This window comes from Eptesicus fuscus, chromosome 3, assembly GCF_027574615.1.
Source record: "Eptesicus fuscus isolate TK198812 chromosome 3, DD_ASM_mEF_20220401, whole genome shotgun sequence".
In the NCBI taxonomy this organism is placed as follows: Eukaryota; Metazoa; Chordata; class Mammalia; order Chiroptera; family Vespertilionidae; genus Eptesicus; species Eptesicus fuscus.
In genome coordinates this window covers 55,650,478-55,677,873 of record NC_072475.1, presented here as the reverse complement: position 1 = coordinate 55,677,873, position 27,396 = coordinate 55,650,478, and the positions used below count along the sequence as shown (strand labels likewise).

The 27,396-nt window shown below is 55.0% G+C and overlaps 1 protein-coding gene across 2 annotated transcripts in view; it reads right to left on the bottom strand.

Annotated features, from left to right (window-relative positions):
• Positions 1-5,850: 5,850 nt before the first annotated feature.
• ITGB5 (integrin subunit beta 5) overlaps positions 5,851-27,396 on the bottom strand; it is a 116,543-nt gene continuing 94,997 nt past the window's right edge. For both annotated transcript variants that reach the window (XM_008155507.3, XM_054713907.1), the window contains 5 exons: positions 17,230-17,452; positions 12,506-12,609; positions 8,610-8,729; positions 7,209-7,375; positions 5,851-6,582 (listed from right to left, as the gene is read on the bottom strand). In XM_008155507.3, coding sequence (XP_008153729.2) covers positions 6,487-6,582; positions 7,209-7,375; positions 8,610-8,729; positions 12,506-12,609; positions 17,230-17,452 — 710 coding nt within the window. In that variant the 3' untranslated portion in view covers positions 5,851-6,486. The remainder of the gene's footprint in view (positions 6,583-7,208; positions 7,376-8,609; positions 8,730-12,505; positions 12,610-17,229; positions 17,453-27,396) is intronic.

The window sequence follows — 27,396 nt, the reverse complement described above, 5'->3', positions numbered from 1 at the left end:
ACTATCTAGAGGAATACATTACTTGCAAGCTAAAAGTGATCAGACTAGTGCACAAGTAACTAGTCACTGTCATCTGTAACACTGGAAGCTTGGAGTCAGCGACAGCCACAGGCCCTCAGAAGAAAGGATTGTCATAACCAGTTACCCTGAATCCAGCCAGACGATCCCCTCTCAGGTTGTAGCCTGATGGGGAGTGTTCACAGCTCCTGGTAGCCTGTTCACAGTACACATCAGTGCTTGGATTTATGTCCACGCTGGTGAGTGTGATGCAATGAGTGTCTCCGTCAGGTGGAGGCAGGGTATGCAGAGGTAGAGTCCTCTATCCAGCCAATAGAAATGGAACCCAACAGCTGGAGTAACTATATCCCAGCATCTTAGGAAACTGACATTGGGAGCTCCTTAGAGAAAATCTAATCCAATCATCCCATCTCACAGATGAAGAAATTGAGCCCCATTGAAAAATGATTTGCACAAGGTTGCAAGAACTAATTACAAGCAGAGTAAGGACTAGAATCCCTGTCTCTTGACTCCAATTTGGTATTTTTATTACACTTTTACCCCCTTTCTTTATAGGTAGATATGTTCAACTTTTTTACCCCTTTATGTCTATATGCAGATATATAACTGCTAGAGGCCTGGTGCATGAAAATTCATGCACTGGAGGGGGCTCCCTCAGCCCAGCCTGCCCCCTCTCACAGTCTGGGAGCCCTCAGGGGTGGGAGGTGACCCGGCGATCAGAGGAAGGCAATGCCCCCATCACACCTCTGCTGCTGCCACTGCCAGTAGCACAAGCCTTGGCCTGCCCTGGTTACCTGAGCCTCGGGCGGCCCTGGGTGGCTGAGGTGCTGAGGGGACTGGGAACTCCGGAGGTAGGCGCGTGGAGCAGCCAGACCCGCCAGGGGGTGGGCCCGGTCATGCTGCGCGCCTGCCACCCCAGCGGGGCTGAGGGGACTGGGCGCCACCATCTTGTGGCTGTGGGCACCACCATCTTTGAGGGTGTGGCAGTAAATTAGCATATTCCCTCCTTATTGGCTGTGGGTGCCACTATCTTTGTGAGGGTGTGATGGTCAATTAGCATATTCCCTCTTTATTAGATAGGATACATATATTCTTACACCATTTAATCAAAAAGTACTTACTAAACTCGTGAAGCAAACCGGACACACATTGTCCTGATCATTATGGAGCTTAGTTTAAAAACTAAACTTTCAAAGGACTTCCATCCTATCAGACGAGACCTCAGCCAGTCTTCCCTTCCTACCGATCACAAATGACATGTCCTTCCATTACTACCATATTCAGTAGGAAGTGCCAAAACTGAAGTAGCAATTCTATTATATAAACTCTCCATTTCCCCGCTCTCTAAATCCCCACACTTTGCCATGGGACTCAGCAGTTCCATTCAAGGTAAAGAATATTTCCACATCTCACTGATGCTGGGCTTGGTCGTGTAGCCTGCCTCGGCCAGTGGAATGTGGGTAGAGGTGATAGCACCGGTTCTGAGCCCAGGATCCCATGTTTCTGCTGCCCCCTTTTTCACGTCTGCCATTGCCACGAGCAAGCATGCCCTGGTTAACCCACAGTTCCCAGGAGAATGAAAGAAAGCAGAGCAGAGCCCACACCAGCCTTGCAGCCTGAGTGATGCACCAGGGCCCTGGCTGGGCTGTAAGCCTGTGAGCATGGTAACTGCCTATTGTGTACGCCATGGAATCTGGGGTGGCTCATTGAGCAGCAGTAGCAAACGATTACATCTAACGATGTGCCGGCTCTTCCAGATCCAGCAAAAACTATCCCCAAGATCAACCCCCCTTCCTTCAGCCTTCTCAGTCTTCACCTCTGGCTGCGTTCAGTGATCTCTCTAAAAGCAGTGGCTTCGTGGCTCTTGTATGGATACAGCATTTCAGCACAGCCAGCCCATTCCCAGTCACTGACCCTGATGATGGGCAACCCCAGGGACACTGCAGGTGGGTATGCCATGTCATCAGCGCGGGGGCACACAATTGGCCGACCAAGCGTGGCCTAAGAGGGCCAGTAAAGTAATGATACCAAGGAATCTGATTTTTTTTTTAAGGCATTGAGGGCGGGGGTTAGGGGGAAATCAGGACTCTTTGGGTTTTTTTTTTTACATTTATTGTACAGTTAATGCTATTTTATTAAATGCTGTTTTATTTTGGATTACTGGATGTGAAATGCTTTTTTTTTTTTTTTTTGGTTCTAGGGCCTTTAAAGTTTATAATCTGGCCTTGGATGAATTATCAAGGTTCCCCCACCCCCTTCATTTTCTTCATAGCCTCCAGGTCCATGCTAGGCTTTTGTGCCACAGGAAAGGGAGGCCACGATGGAAACACAAAGAGAAACAAAACAATTAGAATAATTTTTAACTTTTAAAGTTCAAGGTCTTGGCGTAAGTACTGCTTTGGAAGAAGCTTTGCCTCTCCTTCCCACCAAGGCGGAGGGAGGAGCCTTCCTTGGAGAGCACAGGAGTGGAGGGGTGGTCCCAGTCAGATCTGGGTAAGACAAACCCAGGAGGAGGGGGAGGCAAATCGCCGCCCAGACACAGAGGAGCTCTGGGCCTCGCTTTTCTCGGAGGGGCCCAGGAAAGCGATGAGCACCCAGAGACCCCACCCCAGCACACAGCACGGCAGTGTGGTCTGGGCAGAACCCGAGGCGGCTGAGCTTCCTGTGGCTCCTGGGTGACATGACAGAGCCGAGCGTCCCTGAAGAGGGCCTGGGAGCTGGCTGGGAAACATCTGGTGGACCCGACTGTGAGGACAGCCACCAGGAAAGGACATCTGGGTGGAGAGAGGTTCTGCTGGGGACAGTGATGTCCTGGCAGGTGTCAGTGTGCACACGCCTGGCCTTGTGAGCCTGCCGACCTCCAAGGTCATTCATAACATGGCGTTGCCCCCCTGCACTTAGCCACCCACCAGAGTGAGGGCTGGGGGGATCCAGAAATGACTGTGTTTGGTGCCGAAACCTCCTGGGTTTCGGCACCAAATGTTAGGGTCACCGAAGGAGGAACACAAGAGGCCAAAAGGGGTGAAGAATTATGAATTTATTAGGTCATCTGGATACCAGATGGGCTAAGCCCCAAAATGGCGCCAGCACCCAGAGATGGGAGTCAGGGTTTTTTTAAGGAATCTAGGTGGGCTTTATCTGGTTGGAGAATTCTCTGTGCAGGTCTGGATTCTGGGAAACTTTGGAGGGGAGAGATAATGGTCTTAGCAAGTGGAATGTGGCCTAAGTGGAGTGTCCATTGTGAAGTGGCCTAGAGGTCAGTTCCCTGGGGAGGGGGTATCGATTCAATTATTTGATCAGACCTAACACTTACCTCCTCCCGAGTTCCATCCAAGCTGCTGTCACCTTCCTCCTTTTGGCCAGTCACAGAGCCCTGCTGGGCTGAGCCTGTGGCCCTTTCTCAGAAGCAGGAGCTGAAAGCCTCCCACAGGGGGCGGGGCTATTTGGTTAAAAGGACTGGAACAGAGCGTCACACCTCTACTCTGATCTCCCCATCTGTTTGCCATCACCTGAAACTCATCCCAAGAGTTTCATGATAATCAACCTCAAGCTTGGATCCTAATTAAGCAGAATGCAACTTGCCTTCCCAGAAGAGGTGGCTGTTACTTTAGTTTGACTAAGTACTAATCAACCAAGCTGAGAGTCCCCAGTCCTTGTAATGAGAATGACACTGCAGTCCTAACTTGCTTCAATTCGCATATATATGCATAGAAAAAAAGACTGAGAAGGCATACACGGAAAGATTAAGGACAGTTACTTCTACGTGGAATGATTACAAAAGATTTTTACTTTCTTTACAACCTATTTCCATGTATTACTTTGTCAATTAAAAAGTTTAAAATCAATAAAAGTAGTAAGTACTATTTGGAAATCTGTGTATCAACATAGATTGATTACCAAGGTAAATAGCGCCCCCTTCTTTTCAACAAAAGCCAAAGCACCAATCGTCTTTCCAGACAGACACCAGGAAAGGACTTTCCGGGACTGCCGGGTGCTCCTTGCAGAGCACGGCAGCCACACATGGGGATACCACTGCATGAGAAGGCTCATCCCGCTCTGTGCCTCCACGGCCCTTGGTTTGAGAGAGCTTTCCAGCCCACCTTCAGCTCCTGCTCCATTATTTATGTTAACTGGGGAGAGGGAGAGGGAGAAGGGACATGGCCAAATCCCCTAAGGAAAGGAAAGAAATAAATCACATACAATACTAGGTCAGAATCAGGTCTCTGAACAGCTTGTCCCAAGAGCTTCCAGCAGGGGGCAGCAGGGCACTGTGAGCAGCTGGTTCTATCACCAGCCATCCAGTGTCACAGATGAAACAGCCGGTGTCGGTGTCGTTCACATCGTCCACATCGGGTGGAAGCCCCAGCAAATCATCCTTTGCTGCCGGCTCTCAAGAACGCTGTGCCCAAAAGAGACATTTTGAACAAGTTCACAACTTGTCTACAGGAAACCCACAATTAAACGGAAGAGAAACCCAATGTTTCTTCCCAAATCCAGGTGTGCTTTTTTTTCCAATTTAGAAAGTCTCGAAGCCACCATTTACCTATCCTATCCTATATAATAAAAGACTAATATGCAAATCGACTGAACAGCTGAACAAATGGTCGCCATGATGCACACTGACCACCAGGGGGCAGACGCTCAACGCAGGAGCTGCCCCCTGGTGGTCAGTATGCTCCCGCAGGGGGAGTGCCGCTCAGCCAGGAGCCGGGCTCACGGCTGGCCAGCGCAGCAGCGGTGGTGGGAGCCTCTCCTGCCTCCATGGCAGTCAGACATCCCCTGAGGGCTCCTGGACTGCGAGAGGGCACAGGCCGGGCTGAGGGACGCCCCACCCCTGACCCCCAGTGCACGAATTTCGTGCACCAAGCCTCTAGTTATTATATATTTACTTACATTTGGCTTTATTTCAAAAAGGATTTGAGGCAGCTTCACCAAGTCACGGGGGCTCCCAATTGCACAGGATGAAGGAAACAGAGTCTGTGCACGCCTGCCCGGGTAATAGGCCCTGCTTACTGACAAGCCTTGTCTTCCTGTTTGCCAAAACTAAGGCGGAATCTGGTCCCAGGCTGAAAACAGATGAGTTTTTTGGAATGAAAGCCCAATAACCTTGAAGTAACGCCAAGAGCAAAAAATGATTAGAGAGAGATTTTACAAACGAGAGCAGATCGTAGGAGGCTGGCACTCTGGTGGAGACCTGGCTCTTTAGTACCAGCCTGCCACGAGTTAGCCTCCCGACACCTGGACAGACTACTTCCCCCTCTGCCCGTCAGCTTCCTCTTCTATAAACAGGGGGTTGGGTCAAACAACTTCCATCTCAGATATGGGGAGCTAAGGGGACTGCAGGGCCCTGAAGGGAGAAAAAAAAAAGCTGAAATGGGTTTTGTGCTTTGGGCCTGGTTGGGATGTAGGAGTTTGGTGAGGAAGGCACTGACATCATGTTCTTGAGAACAATGTGTAAGATGTGATTTTTGTCTGGAAACCACATCTTGACCCCTTCTGCAACCTATTTCTGGCCTCAGTATCTGGAAAGTGGGGAGGGAAGTCTGAGGGGAGGTTTTCACGTTTTCTAGCCTACACTCTTTTTTTTAAGCAAAACCCGGGAGGGCCCAAGAGCACCAGCTCAGCCCTCCTGGGGCCCCTGGCCGCCCCTGAGCCCCCACCCCGGCTGCTGTGTTTGAAGAGGCCGGTCTGGAGCGCTGGGCTGGCCTGTGAGGCCCTGGAGGGAAGTGCGCGGCCATCTCGGTCCCCACGGAGGCGCCATCCAAGGCCACTTCGGGAAGGGACACGCACACGCATCGTAGAGAGCGGCAGGCAAACACAAAACACTTTGGTTTTAATCTTTACTTTCAATCGCAAGCAATCTCTTTCCTTTTCATTACAAAAGCACTAAACAATCACGGACAGGAGAGGAAAGCTGACATTTGCAAACTCGGTGCCTTCAGCAGGCGTCCCCACGATTCCATCACCAACACCCAGGTGCACAGACACCAGGCAGACGATTCTCAGGCATCACAACTACACCATAAATGCACGACCTTTTTATTTCATATAAAAATGATCAACACGAAACAAGCCAGGCCATCCGCCGATGTGACGCACTCGGACGCTGCCAGGAGCCTTCTGCTCCGGCCAGACTGCAGCCCAGCCCTCCTGGAAGGGAGGGGCGGCCCAGCATCTCGGCAGCCCACGGACAGGACAAGCGGGATGTGGCGGGGAAGGCCAAGAGCGCCACGCTCCCCGGGTCCTTCCCAGGCGCGGAGGGTGGCGCCTGGCATGGCTCTGGCCCAGCAGCCCGTGGCACGGCGGGCTGGGAGCCTTCCTGCGCCGGCAAGGGGCTCCTCTCCCAGGCTCACCGCGAAGTCTCTGCTTGTCTATCCAGGGAGCCGCGATGGCGTCCAGCAGCTGCCCAAAGCGTGTCAGCCTCTGGCTCCACCGGGCGCCCCTCCAGCTCTCGGAGGAGAAGGAGCGTCAGTCCACGGTGCCGTTGTAGGATTTGTTGAGCTTGTTGAAGGTGAAGTCCACGGCGTGTGTGGAGATGGGCTTTCTGTACAGAGGGTTCGAAGCCTGCGGAACATGGAAGGCAGGAGGACACGTGTTAGTCGATGCGTTGCCATCCACACACTCGGGGCTGGAGGCCAGTCACCCAGGAGAGCAGCAGGCAGAGCACGCAGGCGGAGAGCCTTGTGTGCAGGGACCGGCGGCCTCTGACTCGCCTGCCCCGGGCACGTCCCTCCCTCTGAGCTCTCGCTCTCCACCTCCGCAGTGAGGGCTGGGGGACGGCCTCTGAAGTTCCCTCCCACTTGAACAGAAACTAGCTGGGGATTCAGGCGAGGAACCCCCTTACTCTGCTCAGTCCTTTGGGAATGTGCAGTTCGCTGTGGAGACAAGCCTGATGCAGGTGGATCCTGAGATACAGACCCTGGGTCTGTCGTCTCCCTAAGACCCTCCAGACTCTTTCTGGGGAGGCCCGGCGAGCACCTCTGCCCCCCGAGTCTCCCGACATGGTCCCAGGCCCTCTGTGCTCCTGGGCCCCGCATTTCTCTCCGTCCAGAGGAGGGCACACGCCGTGTAGGTTTGGTTCTTTGTTTTGAATGCCGAAGATGTTAGTGGGCCTTTATCACTTGCTTGAACTCAACCAGACCCCTAAACTTGGCATTCTCCCCTCTACTTTCAACGTCCCAGCGGCTTACCATTTCATAGCGGGCCCTGGATCGCTCACTCTGGAACTTGGCAAACTCTCTGCGGTCGTGGATGGTGACAAGCAGCTTCCAGATGGCCAGGAGCACGAACCCAATCAGGAGGATACTGCCGACCACGGCCAGGAGGATGGTCGTGACATTGGGGGCCGTTCCACACTCTGGGGGGACCAGGAGGCACGGTGAGCACAGGCACCCCCATGGTGCGCCCCTCCTGCCCCCCGCCTCAGGGGGTCTAAACGAAAGGTACCTGTCTCTCCCTCACCCCTCCCTCATCCCAAGAGCCTCGCGCTGCCCTGGGCGACGTGGGTGGGCAGGCAGGTTTCTTCGATGCACATTCGGTGAGAGAGGGGCCACACAGCAAGTCTCTGGAAAGTCCAGGTGAGAACCCGGGGGCTGCTCCACGTCCTCCCATGTGCCTGCCCTGCACACGGCTGTCCCCCCCTCCCCCCACCCCCCCGCCCGCTCGCAGTGCCCGCTCCAGTCTGGCCCAGGCCCGTGCCGGACGCTGGGCCACGCCTCCGCTTCCTGTAAGTGGTTTCAGGGGCAGCCTGGGCAGGCGGGGGGTTTCGTGAGCCACTTCCACGAGGGCTGGGCTGGGGCCAGCCGACATTTGTAAGCCCTTAGCGTGGTGCCCTCTGGAGCAGACGTGCTTATTTTCAAAGACACGCAAAGACAGCGCTTGGAAACAGCCTCGTTCTCACGGGCACGCATCTGGGCTGCCACCACTAGCCGGGAGGCGCATCATGCGGTCGGGCCCAGTGTGGACAAACAGTGTGCGATGCTGTGAATTAAAGAGGGCACATCTTTTTCTGCTCCCTCCGCCCCTCCAGAGAAGAACAAAAGGGGTCACACTAGAACCCCAATTACTCCAAAGGCACTCTGTTTGGATTAAAGCAAAGCCTCCTCAGTGGCCCCGAGGCCCAGCAGCCCAGCAGCCCACGGGAATGTCTAACCCAGCCTCCCTCTGCCCTCGGACTCCACGCTGGGAAGTGCAGTGGCCCGGCCAGGGCTGAGCCTACCCAGAGGCTCCCAGCACAGCGCTGGCCTGCTCAGCCCTCATCGTCCAGAGACCTGCGAGCTCCCTGCAGAGCCCAGGAGCCCCCACCACAGACGCTCAGCCCTGCAGGTTAAGTGTGTTCTGGGCTTCCGCTCTCCTCCAAGACGGGACACTCCCCTACCCTCTAACGCCCATGCCCTCCAAGCTACGCCCCAGCAATGGGCCCCAGCTATGCAACCATCTTCCTTCTAAACTCTTAAGAGTCAGGCAGGTGTGGCCTTGGAGTCTGATCTTTACAAGGATTGTCAGCCTCCTCTCTCTGGAGCGTGGAAAGGGTGGTGAGGAGTGACGGGTGACATGCCCAGAGCAGGGGTGGGATCCAGATGAGCCCTCACCTGGCTCCCTGAGAACCGTCAGGTTGGACTTCCCGCTGGGCAGCTCTGTGTAGGTGAACAGCATGACACAGTCCTTGGCAGTTTTGTAGAAGCAAAGCACGGCTTCCTGGTCATCTTTCACTGGAAGAAAGCCAGGCAGGAACGTCCTGAGTGTCTCTGAGCAACCCAGAACCACTGACCGACGGGCGAGGAGCCTACCACCTCGCAGAAGACAGGGGCGCAGACAGGCTTAAAGGGAGGCTGGGCCTTTAAAAAACGAGCTCAGCCAATCCCCAAGTAGCGAGCATCCCCCAGCTTCTCAGAGGGACGAGGGCTGCACCAACTACACTGACTGACTCAGCGCGTGCCCATCCCACGCCAGCAGACGCGGGTAAGCCATTGGACCCCATTCGTGATGAGGATCGGGGATTGCAATGATTCCCCATGAATGAGGCATTCCCAGTAAGTGCGGGTCATACACTTAAGTCCCTTTAAAAACAAACAAACAAACCAACCAACAAAAAGAGCTCAGGTTTCTCCCATCAAGAATGCAGGCCCAGGCCCTAGCTGGTTTGGCTCAGTGGATAGAGCGTCGGCCTGCGGACTGGGGGGTCCCGGGTTCGATTCCGGTCAAGGGCATGTAACTGGGTTGCGGGCACATCCCCGGTGGGAGGTGTGCAGGAGGCGGCTGATCGATGTTTCTCTCTCATTGATGTTTCTAGCTCTCTATCCCTCTCCCTTCCTCTCTGTAAAAATAAGATAAAATAAAATAAAATAAATAAAATACATTAAAAAAAAAAGAAAAAAAGAATGCAGGCCCAGGCGCTGAGTTTAGTTTGCTTTGGGGACATGAATTCCCACAGATGCAAGGATCCCTGTGGAAAACAAGAGGATCTTCAACCTCCGAAGTGTTTGCTGGGGTGGAGGGGAAGGGAAGGGGGCATGGGTGCTGGGGCGGGACTGGTCCGTGGAATTGGCTGTGGACGTTAAAGGGACAGAGAAAAGAGCCCTCTGATGCCCTCGAGGCCCGAGGGAGAGTTCACTGTGGTCCACAGGCTGGGTGCTGGCTGGAGGCCAAGCCTCAGAAGCTCTCTCTTGGGATGTAAAACCCCAAAGACCACAAGGTGATGAGGACGTCGGGATAAAGACTGGTACCCAAGGTGGTGCCTGCACCCCAAGCAGAGCCGGGACACGGACTGGCCTCCCTCCTCTGTGGTAACAAGCCCCTTCCTCAAGCGGCCTCAACCCTCCCTGTGCCCGCTGCTTCCCCAGGTTAAGGTGTCGCGGTCCCCGTCCACCCGGCATGACCTGAAGGGAAGGGCGAGGCTGTTTCTGGGCGGGAAAGGGACTGTGCGAGTGTGAGTCAGCGGGAGGGGAGTGCCAGGAAGGGGTGGTCGGCCTGAATGACGGTGCAGGCTCCTGTTACGTGAAATGCTCTCCGGCTCTGGCCTGTGTAACCCTGCTGAACCCGGAACAGATAAAGTAGTGTGGTTTTCAAGCACGAGGTCTGGACTTTTCCCCTCCGCCCCCATCATCGCCTGGTCTGCGTGAGTGTGAGTGAGTGTGTGTGGGTGTGTGGGTGTGGAAAAAGCCAGGGAGGAGGACGGGGCAGGGTACAGAGTGGGTTCAAACAGAAACCTGCTCTGTGAAGCGACAGCTTCCTCTCCCAGGGGCAGACCGGGAGGCAGCTGTCGGGGATCGGCGCACGGCGCCACGGAAACCAGTTAGTGGCCAGCGGCGGGCACCGTCTCGCCTTTTCTAACTGCGTGCGTCTAGTTAGGGGGCAACTGCCCCTGATCTGCAGGCAGAACCTGCTGTTCTGCCTTAAGTTTCAAGACAGAAATAGGGGCAGGAAAATGGGCACGAAAGATGGGACTCTTTAAGCTCCCACTGCCCCCGGGTTTAGCACAAGCCCTGGCATACAGTCGGTGCTCAATGAATGTTGGCTGCATACATGACTCAGCATACTCAGGAGCCATGATCTGGCCAGAGGTGTCAGTCAGGGTCAGAGAGGCAGGAGCAGGAAGTCCACAGAGAAGGCAAGGCAGGGCCAGGCCGACAGGCAGCCGGGCAGGGAGTCCGCAGCAGCTGAGGTTACATAGAGGCCAAGGCTGCCGGCCAGGGGGCCTCAGATGCAGGGTCCCTTCCAAGGTGCACAGTCTTCCCCACCTTTTAACCATGTTTAAAGTGTACAACTCAGTCGTTTTGTAATATTCACAACGTGTGTGACCTCCCCACTGTCTAGTTTCAGAACGTTTCTGTCACTCCAGAGAGAAAGCCCTTATGTGTGAACTGTCAGTCCCAATCCCTCCCCCGCCATCCCCTCACCCTGTCCCTGGCAACTACTAGACAACTCCCCGTCGCTCTGCTTTTGTCTATTTGGGGCCTGTCATATGACTGGGATCCTATAACCTATGTTCTTTGCTGCCTGGCTTTGCATATTTCCAAGGTTCACCCATGCTATAGCGTGTACTGACACTTCGTTCCTTTTTATGGCGGAATGATATTCTTTATATGGATGCACCACGTTTTATTTTCCATTCCTTAGTTCATGTACATTTGGGTTGTTTCCAATTTTTGACTATCATGGATAACGCTGCTATGAACATTCAGGCACAAGATTTTGTGCTAACCTATGTTTTCAATTCTCTTGTATATATGCCTGGAAGCAGAATTGATAGATCGTAGGGTGACGCTGTTTAATTTGGGGGGAACTGCTAAATTATTTCCAAAGTGGCTGCATCATTTGTATTCCCACCAGCAGGGTAGTAGGGTTCCAACACAGGGTCACTTGGACTGGATGTAGTAAACAGAATGCTCCAGAACAGTTCCAAACAGTTCCATGCTTACAGGGCTGATATGTGCTTTGCATCTCTTACCCTTAGAACTCCTCAGCCTGGTCTGCAATGGCTGTACCAGAAAAGATATGGATGCAGCCCCCAAGATGGTAAGAAGCAAACACCTGTGTCCCTCTGTCTGAGCCTTCTGTGGGCTCCCGGTCAGCAATGGACTTGCAGCCATTTGCCCAGAGGGAAAGGCAGAGGGATGGAGGGACGGTGTCAAACTGGAGTGGCCAGAGTGAGAAGAGCCTTAAAACGGAAGCTGCCGGGCAAGGCAACAGGACACGGAATGGGCAAGAGGCGCAGAGACGGGAGAAAAGCCAGGGCATCACTCAGTCCTGGGTTCAGTCGGACCGATGAGAGCTCTGCCCTCTCTGCCTGCAGCATTGTGAGAGCTGCGCTGGGCAGAGACTGTTCACCGAGAGCAGACTCCGCTTCCTAGGCACACAGCTGACTGCATTTCCCAGCCTCCCTTGCAGGTAAACGGGGATGGAAGTTGTGTGCACCACTTCCAGGCCCAGCCCATATCCACTCCCATGTGACCCTTCACTCTGTCTTTCCCCATTGGCCATCTACATGAAGAGGCTCCCGAGGACCTGGAGGAGGGAGGATCCCCGGCACAGAGAGTGCCTGGATTCCTGAGTGACCACAGGGAAGGCTTGTCAGCCAGGAGCATCTCCTCTGGGCTTTCAGAGAGAGATAAACGGACCTAGATTTTGTTAAGTGTGTTGAGGTTTGAGGTTTGTTTGTTATAGCAGCTAACATTACTTATTCCAGTATACTAACTTCTCAGGGAGCCTGGGTGGAGACGGGGCTCCAGTGATGGGACAGACTTATGAACAGGGAGGTCTTCTACTCTAGAGAGTCTGGAACCGAGACCCCAGCTCGGGTTCCCCAAGTCCTTTTGGGGGGAGCAGCAGTCATGCCAAGGACACTGAGGCCATGCTTCCTAACTCAGGGCGGAAACCACCCTCCTCCCCGGCAAGCAGCCCTGAAGATCATTCCACGGGGGAGAAGGTCTCGTGTGTCCGTGAGACCCCAGAGGGGGCAGCTGCGCAGGGCTGCCCGTCCACTCACCGATGGCGTCCGCCCAGGTGATCACTTCATCCTTGCACAGGTTTTGGCAGGTCTGGTTGTCAGCTGAGCTCCCTGAGTGAAGCAACAGGCACTCGACACAATCCCTTTGGAAAAGAGGCCACACACGTGGGTGTTAGACGCTGGGTAGTGGCTCCACACAGGTGACGAGCTCCCAACAAGGCCAGCCCAGCCCAGCGCTCCTGCGCCCGAAGGCCCTAGTTCCTGGCTGCCTTCAGGCGTTTGGCTTCGGGGGATGCTCTGCTCTGCCGCTCTCCTGTGTGTGATGCCGGGACAGGGAAGCCCCAGGGTCCTTGGAGGAACCAAGCCGAGTGCAGAGCCCAGTCTGGACGTGTCCAGGGTAGGCTAGAGACCTTTCAGATTCTGATAAACACCTGACTGAGGAGTCTGCTCCGGCAGGAAGTTTCCGAGTCCTGGCTGAGTAGCTCAGTTGGTTAGAGCCTGGTCCCGATAGGCCACGGTGGTGGGTTCGATCCCCAGTCGGGGCACATACAAGAAGCAACCAGTGAATGCATGCATAAGGAGGACAACAAATACATGTCTTTCTTTCTCTCTCAAATCAATAAAAACAAAAATTTTGAGCGATGAAAACCCGTGACCCCAGCCTTGAGGAGGGGTCCTCACACACCCTGGCCAGTGCTTGGCGACTCCACGTTGCCCAACTCTCAGGATGCCCCCCACCCCCTGGTCACTGCCTGGGGCAGGGCTCTCAACCCTCCTGCACATTAGACTCTCCAGGGGGGCTCTGAGGACAAAGCGCCCCTGCCTGGGTGACCCTCCCCTTCCCCCCGCATGGAGTCACATCGCTGGGGCAGAGCCCAGGCCTCTGGGATTCGGATGAACAGTGAGGGCTGAGAACCACTGTCCTGGACACTCTCAGGCCCTTGTCCCTGCCCTCCCAACGGAGCTCGCCTGACAGGCTCCCTATGGCCCTGCTGTCCACGCACCTGTCAGCTGAGCTACACTCAACTCTGATAGAGGCAACAGGGGGAGGCCCCCCAGGGAACCCACATTTCAACAGGGCCTTCTGGAGAAAATGGGTGAGAAGCCCCTCTCCTCCCACCTCAGGCTGACAGTCTAAATCAGATAGTATGTGAAATGCTTAATTAAAATGGTCAAGTAACAATTCAGATTTATACTTTCCACAGTCAAAACCCAACTCTAGAAACTCCCCTTCCACCTTCAGTTTCATGAGGGAGAACAGGACTCCTGAGGACGCCCGGCCAGGGAGCTAGGGTCCGGCTTAGGGCCCGGGGGCCTGGGGATGGGGCACACAAGCGGGACAGGATGGTGAGAACTCAACTCCAGGGAGGAGTGGGCTGAGGCAAAACAACCAGCCGACTGTGAGCTTTCAGGGACTTTGTGAAGCAAGGAGGTGAGATCCCCCAAACAGGGGCTCCCTCAGGAAACGAGGTGAGGCTTCGCCCTGGCATCAGCGTGCAGGGTGACCTCACAGAGCCGCAGCCACACGAGGGGCTGCCCTGCTTCCCCACCAGCTGTGGGGACCCGAGGGCTGTGCATCTGGAAAGTCTCCAGCAAATCACGGAGGATGTACAACCACAGGGCATTGCCGTTATCATCGTCCGCCTTTTAATTCCTCGAGATTAAGAGGCCAGTGACTGCATTTCCAAGGCAGGCGCTGGGGACTGGAACACAGACCTGGAAGGGAGCTCGAGAGCCTTTCACACACACACACACACACACACACACACACACACACACACACACACACCCCAGTTTACAGGTGAGGACCATGAGGCCAGAGAGAAGCCAGGATAGCTGGGTCCAGCCCCCTGGAAGGGAGCTCGAGAGCCTTTCTCACACACACACACACACACACACACACACACACACACACACACACCCCAGTTTACAGGTGAGGGCCATGAGGCCAGAGAGAAGCCAGGATAGCTGGGTCCAGCCCCCAGATGCTCGGCTCCCAGACAACCCTCCCCAAGTCCCGACTTGCCTTTCTGCTCATTAAGGAGGCAACTGAGTAGATCATGAAGAGAAAGTGGGTAAGATTTTCTCACGAGGGTTCTCACATGCTCAAGAGTTCAACTGTCCCAGATTGGCCACGAAATCCCGCTGGCCTGGGCTGACTTCAGGGAAACTTTCTGGAGTCACAAACAGGCTGGTGACGTCTGCCTTTCCCCGAGGCCAGCGCTCCAGAGCCAGGCATGGGAGACTGGCGCCGTCCAGAAAGGCGCGGCTCCCGCTCTGCTCGTTCACGCTGGCCCAGCTCCCCGCCCCCACTCCAGCCTCGGGGTTAACACCAGGGAAAGAAGGGAGCTGCTTCCGGCCTGGGCCTGGGCCTCGGCCTGGGCTGGGACTCGCTGACCCTCCACCTGCATCCCCTGCGGTCACTAAGCCACAGGGCCGCTTCCAGGACACGTTCCCTCATTCTCCACGGAGACATGTCAGTCTCAGTGGTCGGCAAACTGCGGCTCGCGAGCCACATGCGGCTCTTTGGCCCCTTGAGTGTGGCTCTTCCACAAAATACCACGGGCTGGGCGAGTCTGTTTTGAAGAAGTGGCGTTAGAAGAAGTTTAAGTTTAAAAAATTTGGCTCTCCAAAGAAATTTCAATCGTTGTACTGTTGGTATTTGGCTCTGTTGACTAGTGAGTTTGCCGACTACTGGTCTAACTTATGTGGTTCATGTTCTGGGTTGAAACTTGGGACGTGTGGTAGTCACATATTAAAATAACTGGTCTTTTAAACAAAGGAGTGGCTGAGGGAGACTTTGCACAGAATCTGTTCACGGAGATCAGCTGAGGCTGAGTGCGAACTCACCCAAGGGGAAGGGTGTGTGCTTAGTTCTAGAAAGTGGAGGTCGGCTGCTCTGAAACCCCGGGGGGTGGGGGGGTTGGGGGGAAGGACACCGGCATTCGTGAGATGCTCCCAGCAGAGCAGCAAGTAGAAAAGCAAGCTGACATACCAGTAAGTCCCTCTCAAGGGGACTTGTCTTTTTTTTTCTTTTTATGTTGCAACTATGCCATGAAAGAGAGGGAAGGCCCATGTGGCCCAGAGAGGAGTAAGAAGGCTCCCTGACGGCATTTCTTTGCTCTCCGCGCGCCTTCGGTATTGCGTAATGGGAAGTCAATAGCCAAGCCTGTGTCTTCTAGGACATGAATGCTTTGAACATTTAGAGCGAGGGCCTGTTTCCCCTTGGGATTCTGTAACTGACCCGAGCCGTCGCACGGCGCCTTGCTGCTCCCGAGGAAGGGAAGAAACGGGCTTGGTCTACTTCTATGGATTCCACGTGCATCTCAAAGATGCTATTTTAGCTCATGTGGTCCTAGCGTGGCCCCTCCCTCCCCACATGTGCCCCAAGGACTGGGAACACACACTCAAAGGGTCCTGCTGGTGGGACTGGCGGGGTCACCTCCCTGCAACACCAAACGTGCATCACGGCTGTGAGGCCACGCCCCGACGGCCACTGCTTTCTGGGCTCCAGATCCAGGATCCTGCCCTCGGCCTGGGGTGTTCCCCTTGAATTTCTATATTTTTTTCCACTCTTAGCAGGTCTAACGTGGGCCTGTTCTCCTTCTTCCTTCCTCTCCCCAGCTCCCCACCAATTACACAGAAATAAAAGCTGGCCCTGTCGATCTTGTCTCTCGCTCGGCAGCCAGCTCCCAATTACCCACGGCCGGATTGTTTGTGGCACGTGTCCAACCGGGGGTCCTGCCACCCAGAACGCTGCTGCGCACGGACTGCCAGCAGTCAGGGCAGGCTCGGGGGGCATGAACTCATTTCATTATCAGCCCGAGCCAGACGTTTGCGGGGGAAACCTGCCAAAAGAAAATTGCACACTTGCGTTCCCCAGAAATGCCGTCTGTGTTATTATTTGTTTCTGACGGTGCCTCTGCTCGCACTCTGCGGGCCCCTTAGCACGGACGATGACACAGCTCTTTCTCCAGTGACATTCAAGCGAAGCCGCCACTCCGGCTTTCCTGGCGGCGGAACTCGTCGGTTTCTGGAACGCCCTCTCACTGGCAGCATGCAGGGCAGAGCGCGGGAGGTCAGCCCGGGAACGTGACCCGCGGCCCCGTCAGGGAAGGCCCGGTGCCCGGGCTACACAATCTGCGCATTCACCAGCCGCACGCACGGAGCCTGCGTGCCGTCATCTGCACAAACAGAGCAGCAAATGCAGCCGCCGCGGCAGTCCGTGTTGGCGTGCCTCCTCGAGGCCGGGTGCCCTTCTACCCCCTTCGCCTCCGATTACGTTTGTTTCAAGCAGCATTTCCCACGCTGTGCCCTGCGAAACACTGTCTGGGAGAGGTTAAACTGGGGGAGGGGGTCATTCAAGGCAAGATGCACACTGAACCCCCCTTCTGGAATGCCCAGAGCACTCTAAAGACTCTGAGATGTTATTCTGGCATCACAACCAGTTTAATTCCATTTAACTCAGTGAACTTGTCGTTTCTAAATGAGTTTAGCCAATAGAATAGCAGTCTGGGTTTTTCCCTGTTTTGTTGTTTTCCTACAAAATCCCCACGGAACCAGAATCTCAAAGATGCTATTTTAGGTCATGTTAGTAAGAGTTTCGCTCCCCAGCAAGGCTGGGAGGGTGGAGCTGGGAGGGTGGAGCTGGGGGGGGGGGGGGGCGGGGAGGCTGGCCGGCCCCTAGGGCTGACTGGCTAGGACGCAGGCCTGGCCTCAGGGGGGCGGGGGTGGAGGAAGCAGGGCTGTGGGGGCGCTATTACCTCTTGGTGCTGCAAGCATCTGGGCAGGTTGGGCACTTCTCACATGTCTCCCCAAAGGCTCCGGGCTCCGTGCACTGGCACTGCCCACAGACGCAGTGCCCGCGGTCGCTGCAGATCCGGCCCTCCTTGCCCCGGCACGTGCTGATGTCTGTTGAGCAGTTACAGTTGTCCCCGACGTAACCCGCGTGGCACTTGCATTCTCCGCACTGACATTCGCCGTGTCCTAAAAGGGCACGCACAGCACATCAGCACCTGCCTGCACCAACCACCCAGCGCCACCACGAGCCAGGCAGGCTCTGGGGGCCAACAGAACACGACCCTGTGCCCTCGGAGTCTGTCCGGGCGGGCAGAGAGGGCAGGGCGGCTGTGTGGTGGCTGGGGCTGGGCCTGTGCTCCAAGCTGGTCCAGAACTTGGCCACGTCGTGCCACTGGACAGGACCCAGAGAGCTTCCGGCCTCAGAGTCCCCAAATATGTCCATATCCTGAGAACAGGACCTCATATGGCAAAAGAGACTGCAGAGCAACTGAGTGACGGATTTTGAGATGGGGGTTCTCCTGGGGTACCAGTGGGCCCCAAGTGCCACCACGAGGGTCCATGTAAGGGGAAGGCTAAGGGGGACGAGACAACAGAACCGAGACATGTGCTGCTGCCTGTGAAGGAGGAGGAGGCGGCAGTGGCCAAGGAATGCAAGGAACGCAGCCAGCGCAGGAAGATGGAAAGGGCGGGAAAACAGAGGCTCCCCGAGACCCTCCTCCAGAGCCTCTGGGGGGCGGGGGGTGCTGACACCCTGACTTCAGCGCAGGGAAAATGACTGCGGACTCTGCCCTCCAGAACCGAGAGGATACACTCGTGTAGTTTTAAGTCACTAAATGTGTGGGAACTTGGTACCGCACAGTAGGAGTAGGAATCTAACACAGTTGCCATCCCCGGTCTGGGTGAGACGCTGAGTTCTAGCTCTGGCTGTGCACCCGCAGCCCAGAGCGGGTGACTGAGGGGCAGTCCGAGGGCAGCGGTGGCTAACACTCAACAATGCTCACTACATACACATCGGGCTTCACACCATAAACTCAACTGAATCTTACACACACACACACACACACACACACACACACACACACACACCCCGGGGCAAAGGATCGCCACACTCCTCTCTTCCCAAGTGATGAAACCGAGACACAGAAAGACAGAGCGGCTCGGTGCAGGTCACACAGCTGGCGGCCCTCAAGCCTCGACACCAACCAGGAAGCCTGGCCCCAGGTCCAGGACCTACTGCCTCTCAGGAGAAAGGGGACAGAGCAGGCCCGAACCAGGAGGAGAGCCAGCAGAGGGTGCCCTGCTCCCGTCTGCAGGAGGCACCCCTTCCAGAGCCTGCAGGAGAGGGGCGGGCACCCCTCAAGGTTCTGCGCGTGGCACGGGCAGGGAAATGCCCAGCTCAAAGGATCGAATGTGTGTCAGTGTGTGTGCACCAGGCACGTGTGTGAGAGTAAGCATGCACACTAGGCATGTGTGTGAGTGTATGTATGACAGAGTAAGTGTGTGCACCAGCATGTGTATGGGTGTGTGCACCAGGCATGGATAAGCACGGGTGTGTGCACACGTGATGGCAGTGAAAAGCATGGAGAGTGCCACCTGCCAGCGGCCCGAAGACTGACAGTTAGTGGGTTCTCAGTTCTCTACACTAGCAGACGCCGAAAGCAGCGCTCTAAATGGGACCTAGATTTTAAAACTCTTCCTAACACTGTTGTCGCAGCATGTTTCCTTCCTGATGCCATTGTGCTAAGGCGGTATTATATGGTGAAGAATGTATTCGCTGAGCACTCCCTTACACACGGGCAGGAGACGGGAGAGGCGGGATGGGCATCAGATGGGGGAGGAGGGGCTGCATTTCCCTCCCACACCCGCGTCAGTCTCACAGCACCTTCTGTGAGACCACCAGGGAGCGCGACCCACAATCCAGGTCAGGACCGCACCCCAGGGAGGCTCTGCACCACCACCTCGTTCCTGCCCGGCCTCTCGGTCAGCTCTGCAGTGCCAGGCGCTGCGGGTGGTGGGAGGCCATCTGGAGCAGCCAGGCCTCCAACCCTCCCTGGCCAACAGCCTCTCCGCTTGCTCGGCCAAGGGGCTCAGAGCCACAGAAAGACTGTGTGGGCCAGAGCCCCCTCCCACCTCACTGCAATGCTGAGGCATATAGGGCCGCCTCCCAAACGGGTGGGAAGCCAGGCAGGGCCGGGGGAGGCTGTGCAGTGCGTGCAGGGTGAGCCCCAGGAGAGAGCAGCACCCTGCCGGGGCTGTGGGGGAGGGGGAGAGTGGGTGCCCAGCTCACCCTGGGGAGGGGACAGCGGTCCCTCCTCTCCGCCGGTCTATGAACAGCACCGGTGTAAGCCATGGCCGGCAGGAAACCACTCCCCACAGGAAGTCTTCCCAAATGAAGCAGCTCCAAGCTCCAATCGCAAAATTCCCTCACTCTCTGGCCTCAGGGACCACACTGGTCAAGAGCCTGTTTTAAATTAACATGGCACGCTGTCGGGGGTAATTCCCTCCCCCCAACATTCTGTTATGAAAATTTCCAAACCAGCAGCCAAGTGAAAGAACTGTACAGTGAACATCCAGCTACTCACCGCCCACCTTCCACCGTCAGTATGTTACCTGTTCCTGCAGCCCACCTCTGTCGAGCCCTCGATCCATCATCCATCAACCCGTATTTTAAAAGTGAGCCACAGATGCCAGTGCACGCCAGGGGTAGGTCTGTCATCTAGCTCGGGCACTCTCCAATGCCCGGTGCGTCACACCATCCACAGAGCAAAAGCGCACGGAGTGGAAGGCATGGGGGTGCGGAACCTACGCGCAGCCAAGACGGGCCAGGCCAGCGGGGCTGCTCTGTAGAGACGGGGAGTGTTGTTTTTCTTCCTGCGCGAACTGTTCCTGGCAGCCAGGTGAGATTGCCCAGCCATAACCTGACACAGTATTCCCAAGTGTGGGAGATTCGGAGAGGAAGTAGTATATCACCTACGGAAGAGTGGGTTTTGGTTGAAGCGTGTGTGTGCTGGTGGGAGAAGCTGCTCCCCGTGGGGACCGGGCCTCCAGCTGAAACTGGCGGCAAACCAGGCAGAGGCCCGCTGCTCTGTGCTGTCCACCAGGCGGCTGAGCGGCAGGCAAACTCAGCTGCTTTGGGTACAGCAGGTGCCGTGCAGGCCGAGGGCCCCCCAAACCCAGTCCACGGCCAGTGCAGGTGAGCGTGCCCCCGGAGAGTCAGGAGTAATCTTCTATTTCGGGTTGAAGTAGAGTCAGCGGTCACGGGCGGGACAGAGTGGGAGCTGACGATACGCGAAGTCGCCGGGGAGAGGGACAGGACTCGCCACAGAGACGTGAGCTCTTCCTGAAAGCCCCCGCGACACCTGAGCACAGCAAAGACGCGGCAAGAAGGAACAGCGTGCAGGGACCCTGAAGAGTGGACAGAGCAGGCGTCCTCAAACTACGGCCCGCGGGCCACATGTGGGTGTTTCTGCCATTTTGTTTTTTTTTACTTCAAAATAAGATACGTGCAGTCTGCACAGGAATTTGTTCATAGTTTTTTTAAAACTATAGTCCGGCCCTCCAACGGTCTGAGGGACAGTGAACTGGCCCCCTGTTTAAAAAGTTTGAGGACCCCTGGGACAGAGCCCGCGGCCACAGCCCACGCCAGCGGGAGTCACTGAGGGACATCAGAAAGTCCTCAGCCGCGTGGCCGTGGGACTCCAATATTTGACGTTTCCAAAGCAAAGTCCCGGCAAGCCAGAACTAGGAAAGAAACCCCGGGCTCACCCTAACCGGTTTGGCTCAGTGGATAGAGCGTCGGCCTGCGGACTGAAAGGTCCCAGGTTTGATTCCGGTCAGGGGCATGTACCTTGGTTGCGGGCACATCCCCAGTAGGGGGTGTGCAGGAGGCAGCTGATAGATGTTTCTCTCCCATTGATGTTTCTAACTCTCTATCCCTTTCCCTTCTTCTCTGTAAAAATCCAATAAAATATATTAAAAACAAAACAAAACAAAAAAAACCCGGCTCCATGCTGGGCGAGAAGGCCGAAGCCACCTGAATGCTGGTCCTCTGACTCCCCTGGTAGCTCGGGTTCAGTTTGTCAGGCAGTTAACTGCCTTTCACAGACGCCACCATGTCCTCCCGCACACCCACGCAGGCAGTCCTGTCGGGTAAGGGCTCTTTTCTGGGAGCCTGGGCTGGGCCTCAGCATCCTCCTCAACACTGCACTCCAGTAGGTTCTACCCTCTCCTGGGAAAAGCACCAAGATGCAAGCACTCGCCAACTTGGCTTAAAGCTCCCGAGTCTCCCTTAGAAAGCATGCCCCATAGAGAGTGTCAACAACTAGGTAGGTCTGGTCACCTTGTATCCTAATCCCAACGCCTCAGTCCTGCAGTTGGGCCTCCCCGGGCCTTCCCCTCAACCGGCATGCGCGGAGGTTTCCCGCATCTCCTGGTGAGCCCTTGGCCTCTCCTAACACCCTAGGAACACATGACATTAAAATGACGAGGGTCATTCGGCCCTGTCCCAGAGATCAATTCCCTGTCAATCACTGAATGGGGGGTGGGGCACATGGTCACAGAGGGCCTAACAACACACAGAGGGCCTAAGCAATGCCTGCACATCAAAACAAAGCTCATTTAGAACGCTGTCCCCAACGCCGTGGCAGAGCGAGTCAAATGTAACGGCGCCTTTTTAATACTGTGCAGACATAAAAATATTTTCATTGCACATAGATATGGATATTGAGAGGCACGTGAAAGTACTTAGTGAGCTGTGAATTGCTCCATGTGCAAGTTATTATTAGTACTACCTTTGTTAGGATGATGGGTAGCTAAATGGACAGGAAGTTGTAAATGTGTCTGTTTATGCAGAATTTCAGCTCCACAGAATTCAACAGCTTTCCTTCAGCACAACAGTGCTTGTGTGGGCTGGAGGCCAGGACGCAGCCCCTTGCCTTCTTTCATAAACTAGAAAGGCAGCTATTCAGAGGAAGAGGTCCTCTTGACGTAGGCTGGGAAGGAGCTGCTGGCAGGGAAGGAGTGGGACCAGTGGCCTGGAGGCCACAGGGGACATGAGAGGAAGCCGAGCACTGGCTCTGTAGAGGTCAGGGAGGGCAAGTCCTACAGCGGCTGCTGGGCCTCGTCCTCAGTGGGGATGCGAGGGCAAAATTCAGCGGGTGGAGGGGTGAGGCGACAGCTAGTGCAGGCAACTCCACAGTGACCTGGTTGTGCAGGGGAAGGAAGCGAGGAGGAGGAGGGAGGGCAGGGGACACTGAAGATGGGATATATCTGAGCATACTTCTGATTAAAGAAAAAGATTCAGAAGAGAGACGGTTTGGGGGGAAATGGAAAAATCGAGTGGCAAACTCCAGAGATCACGGCAAAGAGATGCAGTGGGAGCACGGGGGACGAGCGGAGGGGTGAGGCTGTGGCAGAGGGAGATGCTCCAGTGCTCAGTGCCAGCAGTAGAGTTCAAGGTCATGGTGATCGGCTGCAGGAAGGCCACGGGGCTGGGCTGGAACCAAGTTCAAGCCTGTCCCCCACCATTCGCAATGCACACTGGGCAGGCCCCTAAACCTGAGTGATGGTCTGTTTCCTCATCTGTCAGTGAGGACGATGCCTTCCTCGTGGGAATGTTGCTAGAAGTATGGGCACTATTGCAAGTGAAGGCCCTCACCCAGGATCTGGCACACGAGGACGCCCAGGAAGTGGTAGCTGGAACTTCGGGACTGCCATTGGGGCTGAGCAATCCAGGGGCTGGGAGACCAAGGTGGTGGGCAGCTCGCCACGGGGAAACGCAGTGGACAGTGGGACCTGGGGGGAGGGGGCGAGTGTGAGGTGGAATGTAGGGGTCAGGGATGGGGAAAGGTTGAGGACCATGTAGTGGGAGGACACAACCTAAAAACGGGGGCCTTCGAGGGGGTGAAGCAAAGCTCTGAAGGGAGCATCGAGAAGCAAAGCGGGGGTGGGGGGGAGTAGGCCAGTTCCCCCAAACCACCCCCCAGCAATGCTCCCGGGGACCATCAGTTCCAGGAAAAAGAGGGGGCGGGGCTCCTGCAGAGGCTGGGAATGAAGAGGAGCCTGTCACTTGAAGGGTGGCGAAGAACAACGCTGGGATTCAAGGACACGCCTAGAAAACGGGGCAGTAGGCGTAGCGGTTAGCGCAGGACTGCCGGGAGCAGAGTGCCTGGGCTGGCCCCTGCATCTGCTGTCTACCAGCAGGAGAGAAGGTTTAACCCTCTGGATCTTGGTTTCTTCAATTTTAAAATGGGACTAATAAAAGGCCCCCTTGTAGGGTTGTTGTGTTGTCGAAGCCACTCAATCTGGATAAAGCACTTGGTGTTGGCATATAGTAAGGGTTCAATAAATGCTAGCAATCTCCATCATCATCATCATCATCATCATCATCGTCATCGTCATCATTGTCATCATTGGGAGCGAGGGGAGGAAGGCTTGGAGAAGATCTTGGAGGAGTGGAGGGAAGCGCTTTCTGGGAGCTCGGATCAAAGCCTTTTGGGGTCAAAGCTCCCATAAGGTTACCTACCCACACCCAGCCTGCGGGGAGAACACCTGGGGCCCCAGAGCCTGGGAGGAGGCTGACACACCAGGGTGCCTGCCCCAGGCGCTGCTTGGGGAGCTCTGGGAGGTGTGCCAGAGGATGGGGGCGGGGATGCACAGCACAGCCAGGGAGGGAGGGGACGGAACCTGGCCCCAGCAGGAAGGGACAGCTAGATGCCCGAGGCAGGGCTGTGACCCGTGAGATCCATCTCTCCCTCCATAGCTGGTCCAAAAATAGTTCCCATGCAGCTCTGGAATGCACTGTGGCTCCCTCAGGGGCAGCTTCCGTCCTGTCCCCTCCCCTCCCCTCCCCTCCGGGCTGGCAGAGTGGGAGGTGAGGAGGGGGAGGACTAGCTCAGTTCCTGAGGCAGGAAAGAATTCCCTTTCTCCTTTCTCCTGTTCCTGTCTCCCTCTCCCTCTCTCTGACACAGGGTATGCAATCACTTCCTTTCGTTCACTGCATCCCCTCAGTGTCTGCCTCTCTCATGTATCCCGCTCTCCTCACAGCCCTGGGGTGGGGACAAGGGGCGGGGACTCCCTCTGCTTCATTCACAGCCCTCGGTCCGGTCCGCCCAGTCTCCCCCACCTCTCAGTCCGGAGCCAGCCACGTAAACAGGAAGCCCTGAGAGAAAAGAAAAGAAGGGGTGTGTCTGGAAAGCCTTCTCTCATTTGGGATATTTCCCTGTCACCAGGAGTCAGATCCGTCTGCGTTCTGGACACTCTGGGTGAGACCTGGGCCCAGCTCCCGGGCAACCAGCTCTCTAACAACTTCCCCAACAACTCAGAGCTGTATGTGCTTCCAGTAGAGGGGTCTGTGGGACCCAGGGGCCCAGAGGACCTCCCGAGCCCGGCCCTCTTCAGCATCGATGGGTGTTTGGAGCCCCCTCTCTGTGGACACACAGCCGAGAGCAGCCTCACGGTCACTGATATCCTGGCACCCACACAGATCTCCACCGGGAACCAAAGCCAGACTCGGGCTGACCTCCCTGTGGCAAACACACCCACAGGCTTGCAAAGGGTAGGGCCTCCCCGTCTGGGGCTTCAGCGGGAAGGGGAACTCCCTGCTAGGAAGCGCTCTCCCGGTTCTTGTTGACAGCATGTCAGTCAGTGTTCCATAACAGGCCCTCCTCCGTCTTGGTGTCCCTGCTCGGCCAGGCCAGGTCCCTGAGTCTGGCCCCTGGGGCATGTGCCCTCCCCCTGCTTTATCTTTCCCTTCCATGCACTGGCTTTGGTCCCAAAGAGTAAAACACGGAGCTTCTTGAAATGCACAGGACATGTTCCCAGTTCCCTCATAAGGGATCGTAGTGTAGCTCCCGGAACCTCAGCAGAGACTAAATAAACCTCCAGGGGCAAGAGAGAAGTCGCTCTTGACAAGTGGTGTCCTCACCACAGGCTTCCTCGGCCTGTAAACACCGCGGGGGCTTGCCAAGGACCCGTTACCACAGAACCTGCCAACCACGGCCACCTCCTCCCACCAGGAAGCACAGCACAGCGCCCCTCACAGTACACACCAGCCCTGAACTCACTGTGCAGAGTCTCCTCTGACCAGCTCAGTCCTGTCCTTGTCCCTCCACCTGACACTCCTTGGAGCTGCTCAGCTGGGGACGTCCTTTCTGGAAGGGGTGCCACTGCGCAATCTCAGCTACCTACCTGCTGCTCCGGGCAGTAGGCCAGTTTCCTCACCAATGAAGGCGGGAGAGTACCTTGTCTATTTTACAGGACTGGGGACATCCTCTGTGAATGTGCAACAGAGAAAGGTGAGGTTTAAGCACTTTACCTGAATTATCTCATTAGTCCTCCCAATAACTCTATGTGGTGGTATAATTATTACCCTGATTTTCCCAATTATGAAAAACGAGGTACAGAGAGGCCAAGTAATTTATCCAAAGTCACAGAGCAGGTAGGAATCGGGGCTGGGATTTGAACCACAGTTGTGTGGTCCTGGAGCCCATATTTCTAACCACTGTACATACTGTCTCTCCAGTATAATCCAGTCATGATTAAGTGATAAAAATTAAAACAACAAACAGGATAAATGTTCAAGGTGACCCAGGGTGTGGTATAGTTGAAAATGTACAACAGACCTATCCACAAGGCTGGCTTTTTATCACTTATCAGTAAATCACTCTTGGCCATTTTCTGACCTGTAGTCCACTTGTTTATTTTTTTCTTTTGTTTCCCTTGCCAGAGGAGACATATCAGAAAAAATATTGCTATAAGAAATGTCTGAGATTTTACTGCCTATGTTTTCTTTCTAGGATTTCTATGGTTTCGAGTCTTACATTTCGAGTCTTTAATCCATATTGAGTTTATTCTTGTGTGTGGTGTAAGAAGGTGGTCTAGGTGAAGGAATTAAGCAAAAGAAACCATCCCCACTTCCCCCCAAAAAACCTTCATAGACACAGACAACAGTGTGGTGATTACCAGAGAGAAAGGGGTGGAGGTTGGGGGAGGTAGAAGAGGGTAAAGGGGGGATAAATGGTGATGGAAGGAGACATGACTTTGGTTGATGAATACATAATGCAGTATACAGATGATGTATTATAGAACTGTACACTTGAAACCTATCGAATTTTATTAACCAATGACACCCCAATAAACTCAATAAAATTTTTTAAAAAGATTGAAGAGACCTGAACATGTTCTATAGCTGATCAGAAGACTTAGTTAAAAGGGAGAGTGTTTATTTGTTTACTCATTTGCTTCATCTCATTAGCCTACTCCATACAAAGTAGACGGTGTTTCTTTTTTGTTTGTCCAATGCCTAGCACGGCGTCAGGCACACAGAATATGGTTGCTGGTCATTGGAAGCTATGAACATCATCAGGACAAGCCTGATGTACTGGGGGTCAGGCATCAAATGTGGGAAATTAGAAAAGGCACCGAAGTATTAATGATGCTTATGAGCTCAAGTGTGATACCTGAGATACTTCAAATTCTTCACACATGTCCAAGGAACCCAGAGACTTCAGGTACCAGGAGGAAAAGAGGATCAAGATTTCTCTTTCCCCTAGCAGGACATGGTCACAGTCAAACAGAGACTTTGTTCCCACTACAGTTCTTGCATATTGTTCAGATATCATAGGGCTCGGGGCGAAAGACTTCAGAGATACGAGCAGTGATGCGCCCTTAGTCTCAGGGCCTTGGCTTAGCGTCAACGGACCAGCCCTGACAAGGTTAACTAACAGTGCTTCGCAACAGGCAATTCCCTGACTAGCCCCTCACCCTTTGCCTTCATCTGCTAGGCCACATGTATCTGTGCAGCCAAACAGGACCACCGCTAAACAAATAAGGCGTTAAGCCAAGCTTCCCCAAACCTCAACATTACTTTCTGAGATGACAGCACTGGCTAGAAAGTGGACTCCACTGTCAAAGGCACGAGTCCTCCCAAAGGTTAGCTTGCCTTCTGGTCTTACACCCGATTTCTCAATGCGCCTGCTGGCCACCAAGTCCCTCGGATTACCTCCACAGTTCACACGAGAGCAGCAAGGGAAGGACTTGGTCCCTGGCCCAACTCTACAGATCACAGGGAGATTAAGGTAATGAAGGGAAGATGGAAAAATCCCATGTTCTTTAATGACCTCACCTTTCTG